This window comes from Zonotrichia albicollis, chromosome 3 (assembly GCF_047830755.1).
Source record: "Zonotrichia albicollis isolate bZonAlb1 chromosome 3, bZonAlb1.hap1, whole genome shotgun sequence".
Classification (NCBI taxonomy): Eukaryota; Metazoa; Chordata; class Aves; order Passeriformes; family Passerellidae; genus Zonotrichia; species Zonotrichia albicollis.
In genome coordinates, this window is record NC_133821.1 from 31,522,458 (window position 1) to 31,543,614 (window position 21,157).

The 21,157-nt window shown below is 41.6% G+C and overlaps 1 protein-coding gene across 27 annotated transcripts in view; it reads left to right on the top strand.

Moving 5' to 3' along the window:
• The window catches only part of ESRRG (estrogen related receptor gamma), a 372,262-nt gene that overhangs the window by 193,001 nt on the left and 158,104 nt on the right, over positions 1-21,157 (top strand). The window contains exon 1 of one of the 27 annotated variants that reach the window (XM_074537051.1): positions 19,644-19,862. The exons of the other annotated variants lie outside the window; for them this stretch is intronic. Coding sequence (XP_074393152.1) covers positions 19,807-19,862 — 56 coding nt within the window. The 5' untranslated portion in view covers positions 19,644-19,806. Of the gene's footprint in view, positions 1-19,643; positions 19,863-21,157 lie in introns of those variants that run through there. 27 annotated transcript variants of the gene reach the window in all.

Below are 21,157 nucleotides of genomic sequence, written 5' to 3' on the forward strand. Positions count from 1 at the left end.
GCTTCAAGGATATGCTCAGCAATTTGCTGATTAACTTGCCTCTTGTTTTGAAAACTACCTATTGCTTTAGGGACTCATAAAATCTGGAAGGCACCAATTCAGAACACTCTGGTACAGAGTGCAGCCAGCACTGGTGCTGGTGCCACTCACAGTGCACCTTTGCCATGCCAGCATCCACACTCTTGGCTCTTTTGGAGGAAAAATGCTTGGTGAGAAGTAATCTCTGAATGAATAACCCACTCCCCCCCCCCCCATGCTGTTAAGGTGTATGTGAGGTTCAGTGTTCGCCTGGTTTTAAGACTAGAGCAGTTTGCTTTGTTTCCATCATCTTGCATTTAGTTTCTTGCAAATTTCAGATTGACTGTTAATACAGTTCCTTTTATTAAAAAAAAAAAAAAAAAAACCAAAAAGAAGACAGAGATCAAATAATTAGTTATAGAAAAACTTGAAGGGTGATTGCTAAGAAAATGCAAGAAATGGCATCTGTAGAATTTTTACAATAATATTTATAGGTAAACCTTTGTTCTGGCTTTGTACTAGGTTAGGTATATTAATTCATTCCACAAAGATGACTTTAAAATTCTGTAAAATCATTATGTGGGTGATATATTAATGTTTTCTAGGACTTTGGATGCTTTCTGGAAGCTGCTAGTGTCTAAATAGTTGTGCATATAACTGCAGTTTAGATATTTCCTAATGCATCTTCAAGCCATGTTGGTTAGTGTTCCTGGCAGGTCAATAATAAAAATTACTTTTCTGTAATTGTTGTTTGATAAAGGTATTTTCATATTTCATCTGTCTCTAGATTAGTTTTGTGCTGGTATGGGTCCATTGTGTCTCTGTTGAAGCAAACCCCTTCAAGTCCCAAGTTGGTGATGTACCTAGCAATAACATTTGGCCCAGTGTAGTCATAAGCATCCATCAAGTAAAACCTCTGGACTAAGAACCAGTAAATTCTCATACCTGTATTGAGGTGCACACACTACTGTCTGATGTGAAGAACAACAGGAAAATAATGCTGATACTGTTACTGAGAAGGCAGACAGGACAATCAGTATTTTGGTACAGTGGACAACGCCTCCGACAAAACATAGGAGTGGGATCAAGTAGCAGAGACAAGTTATGCCATGTGTCCTTCAAATTATTTGAATCTATGGTTTTGGGATCTAGCAGATTTGTAATAAACTTTCTTTTAAAGAATACTTATGACTTAGGGGAAAGAGGAATGCTAGAGCAGGATAGTTTCTGCCCTAGGTAAAGACTCTGATCAATGACTGTGAGACAGCCAGGTGTGACATCCAGGGTGATGGTAGGAGTAGTGCTCAGTGCTGAGCTGCTGAAGGCTGGTCAAGGAAAACAGACAAGTGGTAGTAACTTGAATATTTATGGAATTTTTTTTGGTCTGAGTTTAACATTTGAACAGAACTTCTCTGGTAAAATGGCAATGAATTGCTCAAAATAGTTCCTTAAAATAGTTCCTTAAAAAAGTTCTTGTCTTCATCCTACTTTTCAACATTTCTCCTTTTTCAGGTACTCTACATATGTATTATCTGTCTGTGTATTTTTATGACTTCTGGCCTACTGCCGTTTTGTTGTATACAAAATGTCTTGGGGTCCATAGCTCTGTCTCTTGTTTATATTTTTAGCATAGAAATAAGCAAGAATTAGTCTGTCTCCAACACCAGAATATGTTCTCTTTTGTGTTGGGCAGCATCACAGATCCTCTTTGTGTCTGGCTGTTACTTGTCTCTCAAGACAATCAGTAAGATACAATTGAGTGTCATCAGTATGATAGCACTTAATATAAAATGTTGAATTGGAGTGATAATCCCTTATAGCAAGGCTTGTATTTTACCTCATAGTTTGCAATGTCTCTTATGACTGCCTGAAATAAATGGAGAAATATGCAAAAGCCAGTCTCTTCATTGGCACAAAAAATAAAGACACAAAAGGCAGAATGCTTGTGTTAAGGTCATATTTAGAAAGAAAAAACAAAGAAAAAACAAACAAACCAAACAACACAAACCCCTTTGAAGTTAGGGAATAATCTTTTGACGTCAGAAAACTCCAAGGAGGGTTGCTTGAATAGCGTGTAGGCTTTTGACCTTTGCAGTATAGTCAAATAAAGAACATCTAGTACTTGCATTGACTATTCAGATCTGTGGCCAAAAAGTCTTTAAACGTTCCAGATTGGAAGGTGGCAACTCATTATATTTCAGTCTGTCTTGGGACAGAAATTTGAGTTATTTTCCCTAATTGTGGATGTCTTGCCTTTGTGGTGAAAGTAACTTGAGTCCAGCTTTCAGATTTGAGCCTAGCTATTAACACAGTCTAGAGGTGTCTTATTTGACTTGGACAAGATGCTAATATCTGAAGATCTCCTAGACATCTTGGTAGCTTTGAAAAGATGATCCACCTCTTCTAAAATTTAGGAGTCAGAAATGAAGCCACGAAGACTTTGCTGTCTGCAGTGTGAACTTAATTTCATTTTTCATTAACAATAAGTGCTGAAATTACTGCATCAGAATATCAGTATTTCTTACATTTCTCCATATAAGTTACTTTGAACTAATCACAGTGCATTTACCAATTTTTCACAATATTAGCAACAATCTGTTAGTTGGTATTTAATTCTCTGTTGCCCAAGTTTCAATCTCCAAGGCTGAGGAATAAATCTCTTTCTTTAAATAGCAATGAGAGACTCTGGTAAGCATTTAAAAAAACTTAGTGTTCAGCTACTAGTATTAGTAACAAAGTTTTTATCTTCTTGAGATTTATTCTGAGGGAAAAGGCTGCATTGTTTTCTAAATGGGTGTTCTTAGTGCTTGTAGAGAAAAGGTAGTTTAAGGTGCAGAACCATTCTAATATACTTGCTCTGCATCTTTTATTGAAAGTACCACTTTCAGCAGCTGCATCTTTCCAGAGCTAAGTGAAGCTGCTTAAAATACTTGAGTGATGTAAGATAGCCTGATAAGCCCTTCTAACCCAGAGCTTTCAGGTGGTGCCCCAGGATCTCCCCGTTACTGATGTCACTAGCCAATATTTCTGTATTAGATTGCTGGGAGTGCAGGTAACACGCACTAAGCATCCTTCAGCTTCTGCACTTAGCAGTGGAATTGCTTTACCTTGAACTATTGTACACAGCTACAGGTAAACAGAGAAGAATGTGGTGAGAAGGTACACAGGAGAAGGATTTATACCAGGAAAAGTTGTGTCTGCTTTGTTCAATGAACAAAAGAAAATAACACTTTGAAAGGCTGCAAGTATTAGCGCGTTATTATCACATCCTACTTTCTGCAGGCAAAAAAAAAAAAAAAAATAAAATAAGAAGTTTAAAGGACAAAAAGAACTTTTATGAGAGACAGAAATCCTCTCTCTACTATCTACGTATTTAGCATAGACGATGTGGTTTGTGTGCTACAAGTACCACGGCTATTTTGTCTGTCTGGCGCGTGATACGTTTGCCAGATTAGAAACATTAGTGCCCTCTATTGTTCATCACAGAACTGCAAATATTTTTACAGATTATGGTCCTTATTATCGTTCTTGGTATCAAACAGATTTTAACAAAACCCACGCACAATATAAAGGCATGCTTCCTTGATGCTAAGGCATACTTTCTTCAGATAAACTGCTTCATCAAGAAGAGTGCATTTTTTTTTTCACTCTGTCAACATTCTGCTACAACTTTTTCTGCTTTATGAAATGCAATAAAATAAATTATAACCCCTACTAGGGGAGAATATCTTGAAGTACCTATAGAAATAGATTTGCTCACAAACTCACTTATTTGTGTGTGTATTTTTTTAGTAGCAAAGGTATTTTTAATCAAGCCATTCTCGAGTGTCTGAAAGGAAAGTGTTTTGAAATAAATATTGCCTATTTTTCCCTCAAAATTATGTTTTATTTCAAGAAATTGGACTTTTATTATTTTTATAGGCTAGCAGAAACATGAGAGTGCAACTTTCATAAGAACAATAGAAAAATAATATGGCCAAGCTGTGGTTTGTTTTCTTGGTGTTTTTTTTTTACTACATTAAAGTGAACTGCAAGAATGACAACTTCATTCAAGCAGATCATTTGGAATTACATTAAACAGCTGCTATTAAACAGCTGACAACAAAGGAGACCATTTTGATCTCGACAGCAGAGAGATTCGAGCAGCATGCTCCCTCAGTGATGCTATGAAGAACACATTGTGCTCTTGTATACCAACACGCAGTGTACTCCCCGCTGTGCTTGTTGCCAAACACCGTTTTTTCAAATCACTTTGTATTCAGTCAGGGATCTGGGAAGTCCAAATCCAGCCAGACAAATGCAGAACAGCTTAGTTGAAGCAGCTTTAACAGGTGCCATCAGCACAGACTTGTCGAAGCAGAGAGACAAGGCAAACAGCTATGGAGTGGTGGTCAATAGGGTGTGGATTTGCCCCACCGCACATGATGGCACGGGGTACTAAATAGCTCTGCTGGCACAGAGGCTGGTTTGTGGCACTTGGGTAGAGGGGAGGGAATGTGACAAGAAAAATACGTGGTCACTCCTTGCAGACAGAGCCTGCTAGACTTTCATGCTCACATTAATTTGTTCTTCTCAGTCATGCCAGGCTCTGAGTGGACCAGAATAAAATGAGCGTACCTGTAAAGGGATAAATGCAGTGAACGTAGGATTGATTTAAGAGGGTGCTTCCCATGCTTGAGATAGTTGACTGAAGGATGAGGAATAAAATAAGAGTGGAGATAATTGGATGGGTTCTTGTCTTATGCTGTCCTTGTCTGTCAGGGTACGAGAGGCATCCCTTCATTATATCATTGTAATCTGCCATCACTCGTAATATGCCACGTGTGTTGCCCACAGAGTTGTGTTACCCTTCCCAGTGTGCAGCTGTCCTGCACTTTCAGTGCCCTTTCAGCCATGACCTTGACCCATTCCTGCTGACCTTCTTCTGGAGGCGTGGATTTTTTCTCAGGTGGGGTAACAGTGACAGGAAATAGGTTGCAGTACTTAAAGCAATTTGTTGTTTTACCATTTTCTGTAAGTAAGGACATTGTGTAGTGGTCTCTGAATATAAAGGGACATAGTTGATCAGTGAACTAGAATATGTTTTACTGCCTTCTAGCAAAGGAGGGAAAATCCAGCAAATGAGTTGGCAAATGTTCAAATTTTAATTTCAATTTGAAATTTAATATTTTCAGTATTGAAGAAATATGAATCTTTAGCTCCCTGAGAAATTTTGCAAGGCATTATACTCAATTTTCGTGTTAAGCCCTTAGTTTTAGTTTTATATCTGTATTTACATCAATACGTCTTGTCGCTTTCACAGAAATTATGTGAAAGATGATGTCAAAAGTTGTCAGATGTGGCTCTGTCAGTCACAGAACCATTTTGCAGACTTATTTTAAAGAACGCATGAAGTATCAGTAAGGATGGAAATTATAAGCTTTGCATTAGAAGATGCTTAGCTGGGCCGCAAACTGGACATTTTGTCTGTTTTACTGTAAGAAAAATTCTGCTTTTATTGTTGTTGTCATATTAATGATGGGTAAAACCAGGAAGGTGGCCTGGATAGAAGTGTTTGGAAGTAAATGATTATGAGGAGTGTCTGTCCTCTGTTCTTTGTCACACAGAATAGAAAGGAGTGAATTGTGCTCATGTTGGATGTGTGTGCTTCCATTGTAGAAGAAATAGAGTTTAAAGAGTTTAATCGGACTGTAGTCATGATGTCCAGTGTATCTTGCTTTAAAAAATCCTTGTATGGAAACTTTTGTACTGCACTTTATGCAAAATAATTCAAGCTACATCACATATGAGTTATCTCAATGGTTAATTCTTCACCTTTGTTTCATGACATCTCTCAGCTGCATTTGTCTGAAGAACTGTCTTACCTGAAAACCATTGCCATACGTGTAATTTGTGATTTCTCATCAAATTAACTCTCTCCTTGCTAAGTTCGATTCTTATGATGTTTGCATGTTTGTGGAATTGAGTGTAGTCCTTAAAAGCAGTGGTTCTTGGCTGGTAGCAGGTGAACCCATCCTCTTGGGGCCAGGCTGTGCCTCTTCCCTGCTCAAGGCAGCAGAGGAGGAGGGTGGAGTTTTGCTCTCAGTCTTTGCAGAAAGCCAGCTAGGTATTTCTCATTTACCTCTGACTTCTATTCTGCTGGGCCCAAGATGTCTCTTTTCCTGAGCTGGATTGCATTTAGTGAAACACAAGACTAGTATTGACTTGAAAAGAAAGCATTTACTGAAGTCAAGCATTATTATATGACATTATTAAGTAAAGTATTCACATTTACAGAGGTCTGCTCACATGTTATATCTGGCCCCATTCAATCTTTTACATTTATTTTTAGCCAATAAGGAAAAAACTATTGTAGAAATGACATTAAAAAATCAAGTAATAAGCAAATAAAAATCTTAAAGAGATCAGACTGAAAATGTCTAAAGCAGCTTTGCTTCTTCATGTGCTTTTGTATTGGCTTCAAGTAATTTGTCTTTAACTGATACATATTCTTCTCAACATACAGCTCAGTGTTAAGGAGCTGACATTCAATGGCAAGCCACAAGAAGGCTGAAAAGGCAGCATCATGAATAGTGAACTCTCTCTTGGTTTCCTTGACACCTGCATAGTGCATACTGCCAACTATGATAAATGGAGCAGAAATATAGACACTTACTAAAAAGATGGAGCAGAAGTTAAAGGCTGGAGTGAGAGACATAGAAAGATGTATGCTTGATCTCACTTGGAAAGAGAAACAAATGGGTAGGGGAGCAAGTGAAGTTGAATGACATCTTGAAGACAGGAAAGGACTGAGGCTGAAGTGGCAGGAGGCCAGCAAGAAGAGCAGATGGGAGGTGGGACAAGTTTATTACCAAAGAGGCCATTGGATGGTAACAGTGCACATACTGCTAGAGAAACAGATGAGGTGAGCTGATCATTTTTCTGAATTCTATCTGAACAATTTTCCTATTCAGATTCCTCATTTCTTGAACCTGGTGTACTTTTTGGGAAACTTCCCTGGCAGATGGAAGAAAACTGTGCCATGTGACGTTCAGAAAAGCAATCATCAGAAAGACAGAGAGCAGGAGGGGGGAGTTAAGCTGTGTTCCAGAATATTTGAACTTGTGATCCAGAATATTTTTGTAAATGGGAAATATTGTGTTTGTAATTCTAAACTATTACCCCTGGAAGAGAAAAGTAACATTAGAGAAGCATATTTTCATAAAGCTGAATTGGCCAGAACAGTTTTTCCCTTACTGTAGGGATTAGAGAAGTAGTTGTTTGGCGTGATAGTGGCCACTATTGTCTTACAAATCTTGTGTAAATTGACAGATGAGCGAGTCTGACCTGATGCTGGGAAAAAAACCCCAACAAACCAGCTGACCTTGTAAAAGCCCCAAAGAGCAGAAGAAATGATGTTTTGCCTGCAGGGCTCATTAATTAGTTGAATTTCTCATCTAATCCTTCTGGGTCAGCTGTGTTGCTTAGTCTACTCCAGAAGGGACAGGCTTGTAGAAACCATCCTGACAGGTATCTTCAAGATGCAACACACAGGCATAAACTGTGTATGCATTCAGCAAGGTAAATGCTCCAACTTCTGTCCTTGCATGTTAATGAAGGGGTAGAAGGCTTATTTTCATTTGGATAGTTACAGCCTTTTAGATCATCTTATTTGAGATTAAAATAAACTTTGGACCAATCTGTGAAAAAATGTTCCACTTAGGTTCTTTTCTTCTTTACTCAGCTACCACCTCTTGCTCCCACCTGTACTAATTGTCGTTTTAATAAATTGACAAAAACAAGTAGTTCCAGCAATGTAGTAGTGTGTGATAGCTCATAGTATCTCTGACACCACAGTCTCGAAAGATGTTTTAAAATACTGACATATTAGTAGCAGTTATTTAATTCTGCCCTATGTTTTGTTTTGATCACAGCAAGCGTAAGAACTGAATTTTGCTCTGCACTGCACCCTATTCCCATGCCTTGTGTGAAGTTTGCTCGTGTGCCTGTGCAGTTGAAGGTAAAAGTGATCTGTCACCTTCGCAGAGTTTGAGGGATCTGCAGTGCTCTAGGAGGTGTGATTCCAGGACAATGCCAGCTTCATGCCTTCTCGGCAATAAAGCCATTCTTGGTGCTAAGGACAATAAAAGTTGGCTGTTTCCTTATGAGCATTTGAAGAGGCAGAATGCAGCATTCCACCCTCTTGCTCCAACTCATGCAAAGGCAACAAGCACAGAAGCTTTTGGTGCATCAGTATTAGTAAAATTTAAAACAATGGGCTGCTTTAAGGAGCTTTGGGTTTCCTTTGAATCCAAGTAAGTGCTCTGCCTTCCCCACTGTCTCTGTGCTTAACTGCCTTGTTTTTTGGCAATAGTAATATCATTTTGTGTTAACGTGATGATATTCATGCCTGTAAATCTTCAAAATTGTGTGAGTGAGGAAAAAAAAATAGAGAATCACTACTCATTGCAACCACCTCTAGGGAGAAATTCAGCATTTGTTCAACAGCAAAGAATAAACTTTGGAAGTTCAGGACAATTAAAGTATAAGGCAGCAGTTTAAAATTCTGTGTGATATGTAAAAGCATAATCTGCTTTAGGATATACTATTTGGGACAAAAAAAGGGACGCTCTACCGACTCCCTTTCCTTGCTTGCTACCCCAGATTACTTCTGTGTATACAAATGAACATGTGGATAACCCCCTTCACTATGAAGTTTCTTGTACTTGAGATTGAGGCCGCTTTTGTTACCTACCCTGAGTATTTGAGAGCAAGAGAGGGACAAGAAGACAGATACAATGTGTAAGTGCATGTATGTATATATATATACATATAAAATGTAAAGCCAGACTAAAGCCAAAGTGTCTACAGAACCGTGTCACTGTAATTTTTTTCCTTGCTGTTTAAAGCCCTAGCCTGTATTATAGCTGGCTTAAGTCCTGTCATAACACAAGTTTGATCTGGAGGTTTCAGCTTGTGCGGGTTTTTTCGTGTCATTTCTAACTTTTAGATCAGACGATATTAATTTTGAAGGAATTAGCCGGAAATTTCCTCGTAGTGCAATGAAATGGCAATGAAATAGCCAGCCTAGCTGCTAAAGGTTTTCTAATGAAAACTGCGGTGAGATGGAATTTCCCTGATAAAAGGCTCTATAGGTTTCATCTGCTGTATTAAATACCAGCCTAAAAGGGACGGCGGGAGTCGCAAATGGTTGACTAGATATTATCTACTTTTACATTCCAGGGACACTCCTTTGCGCTCCAAACAAAGCCTGAAAATCCAGAGGGTTCGGGCTGTTTTCTTCCTTGAGGCTGGCGAGCTCCTTCAAAGTCTCGATGGCTTTTCCTTGTAATTTATTGTGATTCTCCCGGCCGGCTCCTTTTGGGATGCCGTGCGAGGGTGTGCAGGCCGTGGCGCGGCCAGGTGTTGGTGTGACCGCCATCCCCCCAGGGCCGGGGGACGGGGGCACGCCAGGAGGTGCTGAGTGCTGAATGTTAAGCTCGTTCCTTTGTGAGGCTCAGAAAATCTCTGTTGTCCGGAATTGTACAGATAAGGCCAGGCCCATTTGCTTCATTGTCAGGCAATGTAGCTGAATAGAAATGCAAATGTGACATAAGGGGACTGCGCTGGGGAGGCGTTTGCTGTTACTCCTCTAACAGTGCTCCTGGCTGTTGGAAAATTCCTGCAGAATCCAAGGGGTATGGGGGGGGGGGCAGGTTTTTTTTTCTTTTCTTTTTTTTTTTTTCTTTTTATTTTCCCTTATTTTCCTTCTTTTTTTTTTTTTTAAATAATTACCTATAGGTTCTAGGGAAGAGTCTCCTAAAGAAAATGCCTCTCCCTTGCAGATGCTTTTATTTTTATTCAGTGGAACGGCTCGGTTTTAACTCCCTTATCAAGAACTGCATGCACTGCCCAGACTAAATTGGGAGCATCTCCACACTGTTTGACAAATAGATTTTTTGTAAACTGATTTAGCCTTTTCATTGTTTGCATTTCATTATATAGCAGACTTCATGTCACAAAATCGGTATTCATTCAAAATAGAGAATTTAGAGATAGGACTGTAGCCAGATAAAAAAATATTGCACAGCTCAGGTCTATTAACCATAGAATAATAGCAAGTCAGTGATCCAAGGGGTAGTTCTTCTGCAGGGAAGGGCTAACATAACGGAGGTCAGGAGTCAGACCTCAGGACTTCAAATGTGGCTGTCACCAGATTCACAAGTAAATCTACTGGGAAAACAGGGAGAATGAAGGGACCTTGCAGGATAAGGAGAGAGAAAGGCAGCCCAGCTCTTTCATCTTAAATCTGAGCCTTCTCAGTGGATGAAGAATAAGAGTCTGATTTGCTTAAGTGCTTCGCTTTATTCAAAAACTCCAAGTTGCATCTTCCAAAGCATGATTCAAGGATCTAACTCAATCAGGTTTAGAGAATTTATTTAGAAAAATAACACTAAAAGAGACCCTATTCTTGTTTTTCTGCCAAATTCATTATTGAATAAAAGACTGTTAGCATTCTGAAAATATGTGTACTAAATGCAAACAGTGCAAAGAATGCAGATACGGCCTTTAATAGCACTGGAGAAGTTTATGCTAATACCTTGGGAGCAGATAATCTGAATTTGGAGTAAACGGGTCAGTAGCAGGACTGAGTTGCAACTTTTCCTTTTGATATTTTATGTTTTAAAGCCTTTCCAAATTTTTAAGCCTATTGTTTCCTTGACAATAATAGAGAAATTCTTATCTGTCTCTTAACAGTCACATTGCAATGGTTGTATGCAGAAATTGCTTTAGATTTTCTTGCTGTAACAGCTCCCTGGCATTATCCTCCAGCTTATAAACTGCAGCTGCTTTGGACATAGTCCTGGAAGGGTTCAAGGCAGGTAACAGCAAGGGTGTTCCCCAGGATATCAGTATTTCATTGGGTAGTGTTGTTTGAACTCAGGCGCAGATAAATTGTAACCACATTATTCTGGGTTATCTGGTCAGGAAAGATACTGCATTATGGCACTAGTGTTAGATCTGTTTTCTAGATGCACAAAAATGGATGTACTTTCAGGAATTAGGTAACCAGGAATGTGTTATACTTTGTTAAAGCATTGCAGGTAATCAGGAATCTGTTCTGCAGTGCTAAAGTATTGAGTGGGAGGTGTATGCTGCTCGAGTCAACATGCATTTGTTTGAGAAAAGAATGTGAAATCGGACTGTCAACTGGAAGCTCTGTAAGCTTGGAGGGACAAAATTAATAAAGTGGCTTTTAACTAGAATGAAAGATGGAGACACTCACTTCTGTATGCATGTGTTGGTTCAGCTTACTTTCTTGCCACCTCTTTTTTGTGTGTGAAGATGCATAGGTAACCAGGAGCCTATAACATAATACATTTCTATGTGGTTTGTGTAGGTATAGGCACACAGACACATACCTGCAGTAATTGAACCAAATTGTTTGTGATACAAGTGTCAGAAGTGCAGCAAGTCTAAAGGCTGTATTTTCTGGATCAATTCACACCTTGAGTGACTGCTTTAGGAACGAAATATTGACTGGATCTGCTTAAAAGTCTTGCTGCTATTTTATTGCTTTATTCAGCATAATCAGAATTAAATAATTATCATTCTTACTTTTCCTTTTTTTATCTGTGGAAGAAAGACATTTATGTCATAGGCAAGTTAAACTTGATTTCTGGAAATGTAACACCTGAAACAGGGGCAGAGCTGGTGGGAGGAATAAACAGCCTAATATGAAAACTGAAGTTTGCATGTTTCTTTAAAAATAAGCTATAAATTGAAATTTGCAAGTAAATTAATAAAGCTGAAAGAGCACGTGCATAGTGTTTACACCTTAACTATTATATGTGGAGCTAAAATCTATTGATTTGAGATTGAATAATTGAACAGGGCTAACTGTCTGGTCAATAGAAGTGAAGCTGCTATAGGACAGAAACAGAGTTGATAATAGAAGGCTTCAGCTGCAGAAGGATGTCATTATGATTATATGCTGTCATTTGAACATACATACTAATAGAGCCAGAAAAAAAGGTTTTCATTGTATTAATGTAATGTAACACAGGTATTTTTGTTAAAAGCGTGACTCTTCAGTATTGTATTAATGACATTAGTGCTCCCTTAAATGTTAGTGTACAAGTCTACTGGAGATAGCAGGATGCTGCACTTGTGTTGGTGTGCACTGCCATCTTCTTGGTGGGCTTTGTAAACCTCCCACCCCCCCCTAAGGGGAAAGGAATACAGCAGTGGTCAGCAGCATCTCAGTGCACCCTGACACCTCAGACCTTGGGCTTTCAGGGGGCTGGAGCTGAAGGGCCTGGGAAAAAAGCAATTGGTGGTGAATTCCACTTTTCTTTCAACTCCTGGAACCACAAAGTTACCATCTGGAAGCTGTATATCCATGATAACCCATCTTTTAAGTCTCTTCATCTTAATGGTTGGGAGAAGTACAAGGAGTTCTTAATGTCTTCCTGTGCCCACAAGTAAGTGTTCAAGAAATATTCTAACTTGGAGTCTAAATATGCCTTTAAACAAAGTGTACATTTTTGAATGCTCAGTCATTCAGCTTTAAAAAAGGTATGTATACTGAAACAAAAAATCAGTGTTCTGTTACTACAGGGAAAGGACAGGGTTCAGTGGCCTTTATGGAAGCCTCTACCTATTTTATATCTGGGTGTCTAGAGATAAGGGTAGCTATTACTTTATGGGGAGCAAGGATCTGTTTACTCTTGAGCATCTGAACTCAGCCTTTGTTACCAGTGGTTTCAGAGCTGTTAATTTCCCATGGTGAAAGCTCTTTTCACCAGCACAATCAGGTTATCCTGAGCTGAGGACGTTTCACTAGTCTCATTTGTCTTCAGTATTAATTCTGTGCCAAATTCTTGCTTCCTAGGTCAGTGAAATGTTAGAAGAGAGAGAATCTCACCTCGATCTTGGAGAGAACAGTTATAGGCTGCTTTATTATATTGAATTGTTCCTTAACAGTTATGGATAACAGGACAACCATGTTGAAAGTCCCTACTTGACAAACAGACTGGGGGTTTGTGATTTTCAGTACTTAAAATAGATGCTTTCCTGAGGTTGGTGTTTATTGTAGCTAATGTGTGCTTAATTTAGCGTTCCTTGCACCTTTAAAAAGTGCAGCCCTTTTGATCCATTGTTTTAAAAAGCATGCATTAGATGTCAGAGAACATAAAGACAGCATGTAGAGATAACCCTGATGTATGTGATAGTTCCAGTCGACTAGTGTATGGATAAAAGATTTCCAAGGCTTATGTTACTTGGCAGTTCAACATGATCTAGCTGTTTGTTAATCAGAGAACACGTGAAGAACAAAGGATGGAGAACAAACATGTTGAAAAAAAGTGTTGTATAGCTAGAAGATGTACAGTGGGGCAAGTAATGGGGAGGTAGGATTGGATAAAGCAGTCATGGAAACAATGAGCCATAAGAGGGCAAAATTTGTTTCACTTTGTTTCTCGTGACTTGAGTTTGTTGGTAAAGGGGATAACATTTTGTATTCAGGCAGAGAGCATGTTCTGTAAATCTCTTCAGTTACCCGTTCCCTGGGTGTCGCAATAGATTAAGTCGCTGTGTGATGATATGACACCGCCATCACTCGTCTTCCTGGGATATTGCTGGAGGCAACAACAAACCTGTGTCTTTGGCACATGTGAAGGAATTTAGTGCTTGAGGGGTTAAATTACACAGGCTCCCCTGTGGATCAGCTTATGCTTGGACAGTAATAATAGCAATAACATTAATAATAAAAATGCCAGAGCGAAGGGAGCGGAGGGGGAGCAGGAGGCAGAGGAGTGATGGAAGAGGGACCGGGAGTGCCCGGGCGGGCTGGAGGGAGCGCTCTGGACCGCAGGTGTCCCGGCCCCACGTCAGATGTCGTAGGAGCCTCTGCCACATGGACATGCACAAATAGACGGCACAAAAGCTTTGAGGGTGCTTGGTGGCTCTGTGCGTGTCTGCGCGCTCGCTCCGAGCCATGATATCCTAGGGCAGTGTAACAAGCAATTCATGTCAGCTCACGGTAAAGATTGGTGGTGTTTTCACTGGGGAAATATTTACGCTCCGTCTTCTTCTATTTTTAGCGTTTTAAGCTTGCAGCCAGGTAGGAGGGCAGGTGGGGGAGTGGGGAGAGACCCATTGAGGGACCTGTCTCATCCCTCAATTAGATGGAGCTAAACCCCTAATCTTGCTTAGGAATAGCTGCTGATGCTAAGTTTTCTTCTTTCCCTTCTGGTTTAGTGGGATATTACATTTCACTGCAGTATAGGTGATAGAATGGGATGCCAACTGGTATGTTTTGATTCTAATAGAAAGCATAAATACATTTTAAAGAAGGCACTTTACATAGATGAGGCCTCCAAAAAAAACCCCAAGAACCATACCACCAAAAGGTAATATAAGCGCAGAATAAATTGTTGGGTTTTTAGGTTTGCCTTTTCCTTTTTTAAATTCCGGGATAGAAAAGCCATCTCAGTAAAAGACAGCCATTTATTGCATTGCTGGGGGGGGAAAAACCAAAACAAAACAGAAAACAACAAACAAAAAGAGAAATCTGAATTTGTTCTCTTTCAGATTTGTTGTTTATCATAATAATCCTTCTAGTGAAAGGGGCTAATTTACTCTTTCTATAGGAATATTTTAAGTATGATTATCATAATATCACAGCTGCTGAAAAGGTCTAAAATAGGGCATTGACCTTGAACGTGTTCCTGCGTTTAGTATGTGGTGCTTAACATTCAAGAAACAATACAACTGCAACTCATTTATTAATGTATAATCTCAAAATGTTAACTCTTGCTCTGTAAAAACATGCCACAAGGATTGTAGAAAGCTTGCAGTATCCCATGAAGTACATGTGGTATTTTATCAGTGTAAATATGTATAAGATTTTCAAGATTTCTGCTGGGAATACTCCATAACTAAAGTAAGTTTTCCCTTTGGTACTGCACTAGTTTATGATTTAATTTTTACTGACATTCCACCAGTCATATTATTAGCTTCACAAAATGAAAGTGAAATAATCCTGTATTAATTAAACAGAGCAACTGAATTCCCTCAGTCATCTTATCCTTGGCTGTCTGAGACAGTAATGTACTTCAGTTTCTCTGAAGAAACTTCCACTAAAAAAAGAGCTTGGGGTAATAGTGAGATATCCATATTGAAGTGTGTGCCTGAATTATCTTTAGGGAGGAGACCTTTTTTGGTGGGTGACAGGCAATGTGCATGCGGCTTCCTTCTTCTGGTGTTTTTTTTTTCTTTTTTCTTTCTCTTTTTTTATTTTTCTTTTTTTCCTTTCTTTCATTTTGTCAGAGGCTTTGGAAAAGGTGTTTCGTCAAGAGAATATTTATTTATAGCAGTGTGAACAGATTCTATTCTGTACCAGTGAAAGCAGTCATTTAAATACCCATGCCCTTGAAAATAAAACAAGGAGAAAATATGGAGTATTTATTTGAGACCAGATAAATTGAGTGTAGTTCAGTAACATGGTAAGGCAATTGCTGTTATTTCACACAGACATTTTTTATGTGCTGGGACTGAATGTAGCAGCTAAAGCTAAAAGCCTTGCTCCATGTATTTGTGAACACACTGTGGAAAAGTTCTAAGGAGCATCAGAGATTGTGTTGTGGGAGCTTTCCCCCCTAAGACCAAAACAAAGAGTAATTAATGCTAAATACAGACTGAAGAGGCAGATGGCTTTCAAGTAATAACTTGACAGCATTTGTCCAACTATGTACAAACAGGTGAGCAGAATTTGGAACTTTTGAGGCATTAGTTTTTTTAATTCATTAGCAGCATATCCAGAGGTGCACCAAGTGCCTTCCAGTGAGAAGCAAAAAAGAGGAGTTGTCAGTGGCAATACTAATGTTAATCTCACTGTAGCACTGAGTGAGATCACATCTGAGTTGTGTTTCTTTAAGGAGTGGTTGTGAATAAAGAGAAGATCACATATGTGATGACACTTCAGTATTTATTTCAAACTCTTAACAATATGGTGTTTTCCAGCTGGACACTGAATAAGCCTCTATGGTGTATTGCAAATCTTTATCTAAAGTATGCTTATTCCCAAATAAATCCTCAGCAGCTACCAGACTTTCCTATTCTTGCAGCTTCCCTGCTGGCTTGAGCTTGTTGCTCCTTTTGGTAAATACACATTTGACACAGAGCACTGTGAGGTTTCTGTGAAGTGCCACTGAACCTCACTTCAGCTGCCTTGAGGTGAGTGTGCTTTAAGAATCTGGCTCTTCTGATGCCTTGAAATGTCTGTAGTATTCAGATGTGAAGATGCTGAACGATGTACTGCTTGGCACACAGGAAAAATTAGATGCACAGAGAGACATGGAAATGTAGGTGCTGCTCAGCAATGCCCCTTGACTGGTACAGGCACTCCTGACGATTTTTTCTTTCCCCTCTCTTGATTCCATTAGCACTGATTTGTATAGACTCCTTGTGGTAAGATTTTGCACTGTACATTTTGATAAGTTATTGCAGATGTGTGTTTGCATGCATGTTCTTATTGCGTATTCCCTGATAAAATTCAGTAAACTGCTACCTGGATTGCTTTCTTCCCCCTCCTACTTCTGGCTACTGCTTTTATTTATTTCTACAGAAGGGCTTAAAATGAAGCTACAGTTAGCCCCAGTTTATTTGCCGCAGCAATCTCTTTCTTATATTTTTTTTCCACTCTCCCCAAACTGATCTGTAACTGTGAAACCCAAGTTCAAGAATGCAGCTGGAATTCCAGGCCCCAGTCTGGTGGAGGTGACACTTTCAGTCCCTGGGGGAAGAAGCCAACTGCTTTGTTTATCAACATGCAAAGTGCAGCACAGTATTTCTGGTTCTCCAAGAGGCAGCACTGGCAGGGCAGAGAGCTGCTTGCTTGCATCAAAGATGCTCAATAGAAAACTGGTGATGGCTCACAGGGGCAGAGGAAAAATGCATTATTTGGGGGTGCAGAGGAGGGTGGGGGACAGCAAGGTATTTGAAATTATGGGAATGTGAAAACGAGGGCTTACAGGAAGACAGACCATGACAGAAGGAGAGACCATCGTGCTTCAGCCTCTGAATATAAAATCTAAGGAGATAATGAACAAAAGTAGGAATGAAGCTAACCTGTGCTTCGGTAAGTTTCAGAATGGATTAGCTGTCAGATGTTCAGGAGGGCATATTCCAACGAATGTAATAGAAAAAAGTGACCATATCAAATCACACATGTACAGGGAATAATTTATGGCTGATATTTATATAAGAAAAAGACATATACATGCAAAGACTTAAAAGCATTTTGGAATAAAAAATACTGAAAAATAGACATTTTGGGTATAAATCTATAAACAGACATACTCTTATATACTTATAAATCTATACACAGAGATACTCAATACAAACAATATATTTGTATTTGTGTTTTGCCCAAGTGCACATGTAAATCAGTTTGTAGGAACTGCATTTTGAGTTTATATTGTCATACAGATAACTATACATAAAGACATCTTATTCCAGTTCTGATTTGATTCTAAAATCTACTTTTATCAAATTGTTACTTAAAGAGGATGTTCTAACAGAATAACATGATTTAATGCCTCCTGTTTTAAAATTTGGTAAAAACTGATTTTGTTTTTTGGTCGCTGATGTTTCTACAGAGTACTTAAATTTTACTCTACATTTCAGAGCTTTTTTTAATTCACTGCTCACAAGCAAATTTACATCTTAATTACAGAGTTCACATTTAACAATATAGACAGCATAATGCTACTAGTAATTAAGCTTTTACTACCTGCTTTTATACAGTAGTTTGAGCTGTAGTGTTGCTGTCTGAGTTCTGATTCCTAAAATTGCAGGTATTTATACCAGGTTTGTAGAAGGTTAAATACAGAATGCTGGAATCTCTTAGCTGTAACCATACACAAGCATGTCTGTTGAACCTATATATGCTGGAATTTGGTTCTGTTGCTGTATATTTTTTTGTAAAATGCTGTGAGACAGATCTGGAGAGGGCATTTCTGTGAATAGTATTACTGCATTCTGAGGGTTCACACTGATTTGTTTTGATATAAAAGACTGCCATTTGCATCATGTTAGGGCTCCAGTCACAAAAGATTTTGTAAGAGTTAAGCTGCATTCTAAGAAATTATTGTCTTTCCAGTGTCGGTTTGGCTTTTTTCTGGACAGAAACAGCCTGCATCTGTTTTCACTGGTAGGGACCGAAACGCTTTGAACCTGGAAAATATGTATGGTGCCTTAGTTGGAATATTAAGTAAAGGTGGGAGCTTTTGAGAAAAAAAATTCATCCCATATTCATTACTGATACTTTCAAAACAGGATATGTGCATGTGTTTCAGCCCAAACAGTGTCTCTAATGTCCCTAAATCTGAGTACATTCTTTGTGCTGGAACAAGTTTAATCAGGAATCTTTCATATGCCAGAGAACAACTCTGAGCTGGCTGTAAGCAGTGCTTTGCTGGAACCGGGCTTGGTGATGTTTATGCAGGCATGCCTACAGGGATATGTGTTTATTGCCCTTTTAGTTCAGCAAAACTTACTTTACAAAACACCCAAACCCCCAAACACTGTAGAGGTCTAGGCACCCTCCCAGATTTACCACTGCAGAGCTGCTCCAGTGCAGCCCTTAGCTCATTAAAATGAGGCAGGCTGAGTTGGTCCACTCTAATCCCTGCACACTAACAGAGGAAATTGATCAGTTCTGGATCTTTTCTTTTTCATTTCTAAATATATACATCTAAACATACAAATACTCGTTTAGGGGCAGATGCTTTGTATATTTATATTTAAATAAACACACGCCCCCGTGTTGTATAGGAACACGCGTACCTGTATTCGCTCCCAGTTGCACCCATAATGCTAAGGACTGGAATTGTGCTCGTTTCGTAAGGAATTTCTTTTAACTAGGTAGAAAAGGAAACTTTGAATTTTAAATAGGAAATTATATATCTCTATATTAGATAGTTGTGTAATTTTTATATGTTTTTATGTATAATATCACATATACATAGTCCAATTCCAGCCCGCTCCCCCTCCCCTTTCCCCCCAAAAGCAACTCGCACGACAATGAAAAGTTGAGTTACCCGGAGGCTTCGGCAGGCCGCGCTTGGCGTTATAATTATTTGTTTTTCCCCGGCGCCGAGCAGTTCCAAAGGTTAGGGAAGCGGCGTTCGGGAGAGCGCGCCGGGAGCCGAGCGCGGCTGCCGCCACAGCCAAACGCCACGGCCGGCAGCGGCGGCGGCGCAAACTTCATCCTCTAGCTTTGCGCGCAGTCCTTAACCGGGAGCCTGCCAAGGTACCTGCCGAAGTTGGGGCCGGGCGGGAAGGGAAGGGAAGGGAAGGGAAGGGAAGGAAAGGATGGCGGGAAGCGGAGCGGGCAGCCCCGGCCGGTCGCTCGGTCGGTGGGTCCGGCGGCGCGGGCACGTCCGCGGGCTCTGCCCCGGCCGCCGCCGCCGCCTCAGGCCGCTCCCCCGTCCCCACCCTCTACCTGCCGCGCGCCCCGCGCGCCGGGCCGCCCCGGCGCCCCTGGCGCCTGATTGGCCGCGGCCGCACCAATCGGCCGTCCCCCCGGGCCGGGGGGATGCATATGTACAGCCCTGCTGCATATTCATGATCTCCGCGCGGGGCTTTAAGTCCTTGATTAGGCGCGCGGGCGAGCTTTTGGTCCCCGCCCGCCGCCGCTGCCGCCGCCGCGCCCGGAACGCGCCCGTGCCAAGTGCGCGGCGCTCGGCCACGGAAACTTTGCTTTCACCGCGGGGGCGCACGGAGGATGGTCGCCGGGCGCACATGGATTCGGTAGAACTTTGCCTGCCGGAGCCGCTCTCCCTGCACTACGAGGAAGAGTAGGTACCGCTCCCCGCCCCCACCCCACCGCCGCACGCCGCCTGCCCCAAACATGACAGGCGCCTAAGACGCCGCTGCAGGTAACGCTGCGCCGCGGCCGCGGGCGGGAGCCGGCCCGGGGCGCTGCGCGGCCGCTGCGCGCCGTGGGGGGGGGCCGGGCGGGATGCGCCCGGCGGGAGCGGCGCTGGCGGCGGGCGATCCCCGGCCCCGCGGCCGCCCCGGCGCTCGCCGTCTGACAGGTGCGCCGGCGGAGAGGCGGCGGCGGGCGGGAGGGCGCCGGCCGGGAGCGGCCGCCGGCGCGGTGCCCGGCGCCGTGGCGGCCGCCGGCGCGGTGCGGTGCGAGCGCCCTGCCGGGGGGCGCCGCTTCGGACCCGCGGCGGCAGCGGCCGGGGAGGCGGCGTGGGGCACTTGGCGGGTCCGCGGCGCACGGCGTGTCCCTCCCCGCCGCTGCTGCTCCCTACAAAGGCGGCCGAACACACTTTTTGAGGAGCCGCAGTTCTTGGCTGGCACTTCTCAGCTACCTGGCGGAGTGACTCCGGCGGAAATCCTGGCGCCCAAACAGAACCGGGCGCTCTGGGGCTGAGGAGCGGCTCCCGAACTTGATTTCAGCCCGCCGCCGGGATTAAATATTAGTATATTACGGGAGCTGTCACCGGTTCATTTTTCTCCTTGTCGAGCCACTTACGTCGCTGTGCCCCGTGTTAGGCCGGCAGTGACAGACGGGAGCGCCGAGGAGAAGCCCCGGCCGGCGGCCAGCATCGCGGCCGCCGAGAGGCTGCTCCGGAGGTGACAGTGTACTATAGGTGGATGCCCACTAGCTGTCCTTACTGCCTGCACACTGACTGCATGGCTGCTGGTAATTAAGCCAGGCATGAAAAGTGAATTGCCGTGATCGCATGTTGGGGAAATAAGATGGGAAGTAACAAATAGCCTGGCTCGCAGGAAGGGGACGCGGGGAAGACCCACTGCTTTTCTTTACCCACAGTGTTTTGGGGGTAAAGAACAGCAAATAAACAGAGGTAGGGTGCCCTCTCAGCTATGCCTTATAGGTCAGTGCACTGTATGTATATAGTGTAAGATAGCTTCATAATATAAGAATACAGTTTCCACAGCTTTTACTAACAATGACGCGTTTTTCATAAAATACATAAAAAGACAATAAGTTGAGTATTTTATGGTTGTGGGGGTTTTTTTGGGTTGCCTTTTATTTTTTTTTTTTGGTGGATGTTTTAACCCCCCTACCCCCCCCAAAGCAGCTTTCTTGAATTTACCTTCTTACAGCTAATTTGAATGA